The sequence below is a fragment of the Talpa europaea genome (assembly GCF_964194135.1).
Source record: "Talpa europaea genome assembly, chromosome: 3".
NCBI classification, from domain to species: Eukaryota; Metazoa; Chordata; class Mammalia; order Eulipotyphla; family Talpidae; genus Talpa; species Talpa europaea.
Genome location: NC_140069.1, coordinates 148646183 through 148652429, shown reverse-complemented (window position 1 = coordinate 148652429; position 6247 = coordinate 148646183). Strand labels below are relative to the sequence as shown.

Here is a 6247-nt window from a genome sequence, read left to right as displayed (position 1 = left end):
GCCGGAGCGCGGCCCGCAGGAGCGCAGGAGCTGTGGGGGCCGCAGCGCTCCGGGACTGACCTCTGCTGGAGACGCGGGTGCCCGTGGCTGCTTCCTGTCGAGGATGAGGGATGAGGGATGCGCCGCGGACACAGTGAACAGGCGTTGGTGTGGACAGACGTCTCCGCTTCTCGGGGATGCCCACCGGCGGGACTGCGGGTGCGGCGGGCGAGGGCGCGGAGTTATAAGAAACTCCAGCTCCTTCCAGAGGAACTGCTGCGCCTCTTGCGGGGAGCCTGTTTCTCTGTCTGCACCAGCACTGGGCATGATGACCACGAGCCAACGCAGCTCTCCTGGCTGGCGGGTTGCGATGCCTCCGTGGCTTTAATCCGCATTTCCCTGAGGGCTTGTGTTTTAACTTGCTAAGTAATGTTGTGCCATTCCTGGTTCTCTGGCTTAACCCCCCACCCCAACGTTCCTTCTAAACATCTCTGGACGTAGCTCTCTGCCCCTGTGTTCATTGCCTCCGCCTGTGGGGGCCTGGGGAGGCGGCACCGCTCAGGCCTCTTGAGGAAGGGGCTCTGCCCAGCTGAGGGCGTGTGGCCAGCGGATGCCTCAGCTGTCGGCTGCTTGAGGCTCAGCTTCCCAGCGAGGACACCCACTAATGTGGGAGGTCCCGGGGCAATGACGGTGCAGGGCGCCGTCTGAGGGCGGCCTCCGGCCCGGCGGGACTCCTCCGGGCAGGCTTCGCTCCTGAGCTCTTCGCGGGATGACAGAAAAGGTCTGATGAGGCTGTTGGCTCCTTGTGCCCAGTTCTCTTTCCTTCTTTCCCCCCATGATGAAATTCCCCCCCAAAATCTCACCCCATCTCAGCATCCTAGCACCTGCTTCCCAGGAGCCCAGCTGGCGCAGCCGGCGCCGGGCCCTGCGGACTTACCCACCCCAGGGGTGGGGGTGGAACTGGCCCCAGCTCCCTGTGCCCACGGCAATGCCGTGATGGGCTTCTGTGCCCATCTCCTCCGCCTACTCTTGGGGGAGAAGGTTCCCGAGGGGAAGCCACAGAATGGACTTTCTGAGTCCCGAGCGACAGGCACGTTCAACTTGACCAGGCGCGTCAGACACTCGGACTGTCCCCGCAGGCTCTGCAGCCGCTGCCTCCGCGCCACCTGCCTGGTTCCCGCCCCAGCTGTGTCCACCGTGCCCACCCCTCCGCCCTCACACGCTGTGCCCGCCGCCGGCAGACAACGCGCAGACAACGCCCTCTCCCCTCCCTCTCCTCACCCCTGCGCCTGCCCAGCGTGGCGGGGCCTGGGAGATCCGCCCTGCCCGCTCTCCCGGGAGGTGTGACGTCTCCGGCCTTTGCTATCACAAGCGACACCGCAGGCCCCGCCTGCCCCCCTGCACGCCCACCCCGTGTTCAGGGGCAGCTCCACAGAAGCCCCCGGGGCCATGTCGGCATCAGAGGCTGGAGGCCTCGCAGCTTTGCTGGCTCTTCCGTCTCCCTGGGGCTGGTCCGGGGCGCGGGCTTGGTCCCCACGGCCTCCCCGGGAGGGAGGGGGCTGCCAGCTTCCTTCTAACCAACGGGCGGGGGCGGGCCAGCCTGGCGTTGCCCTGCCAGAGCCGCTGTGCTCAGACACGCCTTTCCGGGGTGCGGCCGGCCCAGGAGAGTGGCGGCCGCTCCAGGTGCCCCGGGTCGTGTGCACCCCCACACGGCTGGTGCAGGTCTCGCTGCCACTGTGTCTCCCCCAAGAAGCAGCACACGGCGCCGAGCCCTGCGGCCTTTATTGTCCCTCTCTGGGCACTGGGGCTCCTGGGGGGGGGGGCGGGCCCCTCACACGGGCCTGTAGGTTCCATTGTAACTGAAAGGCAGGGGCTTCAGGCAGTCCTGGTCCTCGGGCATCCAGCGCTGGACGAAGTTGGGGCCGTGGTCCCGGGGCCACACGATCACTGTGTCTCTGGACGCCACTGACGGGTCCTCTGGGAAGAAGTTGTAGGGCCGGAGCAGGAAGCCCACGGAGTTCCCGGGCGTGGCGGTGTTGGGGATGTCCTCGGAGTGGGGGATGTGCAGGAAGCCCACCGTCACCCAGGCCACCAGGTCCTGCGGAAGAGAGGGCGGGGGGCTCAGGGGGACGGTGGCTTCCGTGGGCTGGATGGTGCCTCTGCGGCCCCGACATTCCCGGCTGGGTCTGGGAACTTCCTGCAGCCCCTCGGCCCCCGCTTTAAGGAAGGCAGCTCTGGGGACTGCGGAGCTGGCCCCCCGGGGGGTGGGAGGGCACAGATCCCTCGTGTGGGGGGCGGCTGGGGCTGGGGCTGGAGGAAGGTGGGGCCGTACCTCGTCTTCAATGTTCTCGTTGTTCTGAAGAAACTCCTCAAAGACCACAGGAGGGTCCCAGGGGTCATTCTGGTTGTAGATGCTGCTGCTGCTCAGCTCAGACTCCCGGTACTTGGTCACGGCCAGGGGATACCTGCATGCAGAGGAGCAGGTGGCCCTGGGCCCGGGGTCCTCCCAGCCCCCTGGGAATGTCTTCAGGGTCGGTGACGGGGAAGGTTACCGCCTCCCCCAAAGGAGAGCGCGCCACCTGGGAGTCAGCAGCCCTGACCACTGGCAGCTGAGGCTCCGGGGCTCAGCGCACCTCCCCGACACAGGGGCACACGCCCGGGCATGCACGCACGCAGGCACCCTGACACACGGCGCAGAACCTCCCGGCAGGAGCGCAGACACACGCACACGGGAGCCCTGGGACGCGAGAGGAGCCCCTCCCCAGCCTCCTGCGCCCCTCACCTGGCCCAGGTGACAGCTCGCTCCTCCTGCCAGCCCGGGGGCAGCACCTGGTCGGCCATCGAGTGGATCTGCAGCCGGTAGCTGCGCTTATGGCCCCAGCGGTTCTTCTGGGGGCTGGTGAAGAGCAGGTACTTGGGCAGGGGCTTTCTGAAGCGGAAGGCCGCCTGGCGCTCCCGGGAGTAGCCCCTCTGCTCCAGAGTCGGCTGCACCAGACGGTGTCTGGGGCTCCAGGGGTTGGTGACGTTTTCTAGCTTCATCTGCAGGGTCTGGAAGCTGTTCCTGGAGCCTGCAGGTGCGTGGGAGAAGGATGATGAGAGCCGGGCCTCCTGCTTGGACGGGCTCCCTCTAGACAGCATCCCAGAGCAGACGGGGCGCGGTGGGGCTGTCGGGGGCCACAGAGCTAGCTGTGGTGTGGAAGGCGAGTTCTGCCCCTCCGGGAGATTCAGTGCAGTGTCCCGGGGAGGGGGCATTACTGCTCAGTAAGGAGGTCTGTCTGAAGGGCTGTTCCCGCCCCCCTCGGGTCCTACCTGCCACATCCAGGTCCACGCGGTAATGCACCAGGTGGGTGTGCATGTTGCCAATGAGGTGCGTGTGCAGGCGGGTGCCGTGGCGCAGCCCCTCGGGGGTGTAGAAGGTGGCGTGGACGTAGCCCGTGGCGTGCATCTTGGCCTCCATCACGCCGCTGGGGTAGAAGAGGAAGTCCCAGATGTAGTCGTAGTTGTAGACTGTGGAGGTGGTGCGCAGCACCAGCACGCGGCCCGGGAGCCCCGCATAGAAGTTGAAGCCCCCGCTGAAGTTGGAGTTGAAGTGCCGCCGAATGGGCACCCCGGTGGGCATCTCGAAGATGCAGAGGGCCCGCGGGTAGCGCACAGGGCCGTCGGAGTCGTAGTGGTGGAGTGCGTCCCGGAAGGTGGCCGTCTCGGGGCAGTCGATGCCGGGGGCTAGCTCGTGGGTGACGCTGCCCAGGCCCCAGCCCACGTCGATGTACTTGGTCTGCATGCCCGCGGGTGTGTGCCCCCCGTACAGCGCCGCCGCCTCCTGCACGCTCACCTCGTAGGCCACGCGCTCGCCGCCGAAGCGCACGTTCAGGACCTGCAGCCCCGAGGAGGAGCGCAGCCGGAAGGCGAAGCTCCAGCCCCCGTAGAGCACAACGTTGCCCTCCAGGCGGTAGCGGGGCCCTTCGGGCTGGAACTGGCGCGGGCCAGGCACGGCGATGGGGCTGGGGAAGTCCCCGCGCACCTGGTAGGAGGAGAAGAGGGGCGGCCCCTCGGGGGTCTCCCCCACCTGGCCGGAGGCGCTCACGTCCTCCAGGACCACGGCCTCCACCTGCCCGGCGTGGTACTTCCGGGCCAGCTCTTCTGGGCTCCCATAGAACTTGCCGTTGTACCAGACTTGCTCCACTGCCCAGTCTCGGGCGTCCGTGCTCCTGTGATCCACCAGGAGCTCCAGCCCCGTGGGGTGCAGGAAGAAGCCCTCCACGTAGCGCTGTAAGATGAACCAGGTGCGGCGCTCCCCGGAGGCCAGGCCGCGCGGCGCCACGTCGGTGAAGGTCAGGCAGCGGGAGCTGCAGTCGAGCAGCGAGAAGCCTGTGGTGTCCAGGAAGAACTGGTGCAGCGGCCTGGTGGACTCCTGCAGGACGCGGTACAGGAGCTCGGTCTCCACCTCCCCCACGGGCCTCCCTGCCCAGTGCGCACGGTGCCCGGGCCTGGGCGGCAGCTCCCGCAGGTAGTAGGGATGGGGCAGGGGCCCCACGGCAAACTCGGTGACATTGGGGTGCGCCTGCGCTCCGAAGAAGATGATGGCCCGCGCTTCCCGGACGGGGGGCCTCTGCCCCTTATCCAGAAACCCCAGCACGTGCTGCTTCTTGGGCAGCAGCATCTCGATGAGGAACACCGAGTTCTTGGCCACCGTCCGCACTTTGGAGGACTCCAGCCGCAGCTCCTTCCGGGACCAGAGGAAGCTGCGCACGGCCTTCAGCTCCTGGGCGCTCAGGTCTGCGAACACCGCGGCCTGGCTGCTGGCGCTCGCCGCCTGGGAAGGGCGCTCTGCTGCCGCCAGCATCTGCAGCGCCAAGACGGCCGCCACCGCCCAGCCCAGTGCTGGGCGCTCTCCCCCCATGGCTCTGGAATGCAGCAGAGACGCCAAGTCAGTTGGTTTAGGGGAGAAGGGCTTCCACCGGCTGGTCTTGGACCAGGGGGCCCCTCAGCCTTGAGGTTCCCTGCGGCCTCCGTGCCTGTCAGAACCGTGGTCTCCCTTTAAAGCTGTCGAACTTGACCTCTCCACGGTGCTGTCTGCATTGGCCTAACTCAGTCACAGCTATGTGGGGGCCCCTGGTGCTAGGATACCAGCCTGCACCCCGACAGGCAGCTCTGGGCGTGTGCACGGGGGAGGTGTTTGCTGGGTGCCCTCTGTCAGCTCATGAGATACTCAGCTCTTCTCTGCTGGGTCTCTGCCCTGCGATGGCTGTGGAGATGCATCTAGAATCCTCCCCGCTCTCCCTCCTCCCCTGAGGGTGCTCCCGCAGTGGTGGCTTTGTTCCCTGGACAAACGGACATGGCCTGCCACAGGCCCTCCCTCTGCCTGCCTCGTCTGTCTCCCTGGCTCTGGCGGGAGGCCCAGGCACCCACATGCACTCGAGCAGGAGATGGGGGGCAGATCCAGAGCCAGCAGGAGACTCTGGGATGAGCACTTATTCTGCTAGTACCTTCTGGCCAAACCTCTCTTTTTTTTTTTAAAAAGCAAGCAAATACTTTTCTGACCAGTTTTAGATTCACAGCAAAAATGAATGTGGCCGCCGCCTGCCCCTGCTGCAGACGTCTGCCCTGAGCGGTGCGCGCGACACCCTGAACCCCCGGTGACATGGCACGATCACCCAAAGTCCAGAGTGTATGCGCGGTCACTCTGGTGCTGGGCGGCCTGCGGGTCTGGGCACCCTGCACGTTCTCCTCTGGCCCCGGCAGCTTGTGCCTGGAAGCGTTGGGAAGGACCGCCTCTGGGCCGCGCCCCTCGGCTCCCCCGGGGCTGTTTCCTGTCCTCCGCCCTCCTCTGCCTCGAGTGTCCCCGCAGGACCTACCTGTGTGCTCTGCTCCGGTTCGCCTCCGCAGTCAGCCTTTGTCTCTCACCCTTTCAGCTTTATGGCTGCACCAGTCCCCGCCCCGAAGGCAGGGCCAGGGCAAGGCTCACTAGGTAGGGACCTGGGGCTCAGGGGCTTCTCTGGAGGGCAGTGGCTGGAGCCAGTGCAGGGGACTCTGGTGGCCCCGCCTGGAAGCCTCCTGCTCAGGACCCACGCTCCCAACTCCCCTCGTCTTCCACGCGGCCCCTCCTGCGTGCCCAGCAGCGCACATGCCCCGTCCTGGGGCCTGGTGGCCTCCTGCAGCAGAGGCGCGGGCCACGGAGCTGCCCTCGTGGTCGCCACGCGAGCTGCAGGGCCACTCTGTGGAAGGGGCGGAGACTTTCAGAGGCTGCGATGGGCTGATGGGACACTGA

General features: G+C 66.8%; 1 protein-coding gene across 1 annotated transcript; it reads right to left on the bottom strand.

Annotated features, from left to right (window-relative positions):
• Window positions 1–1810: 1810 nt before the first annotated feature.
• AOC1 (amine oxidase copper containing 1) lies at window positions 1811–4879 on the bottom strand (the record flags this gene model as incomplete). The annotated part of the gene is made up of 4 exons (XM_084229967.1): window positions 1811–2077; window positions 2312–2444; window positions 2762–3047; window positions 3289–4879. The coding sequence occupies 4 exons, from the start codon at window positions 4877–4879 to the stop codon at window positions 1811–1813; spliced, it is 2277 nt and encodes a 758-aa protein (XP_084086093.1).
• Window positions 4880–6247: the final 1368 nt, after the last annotated feature.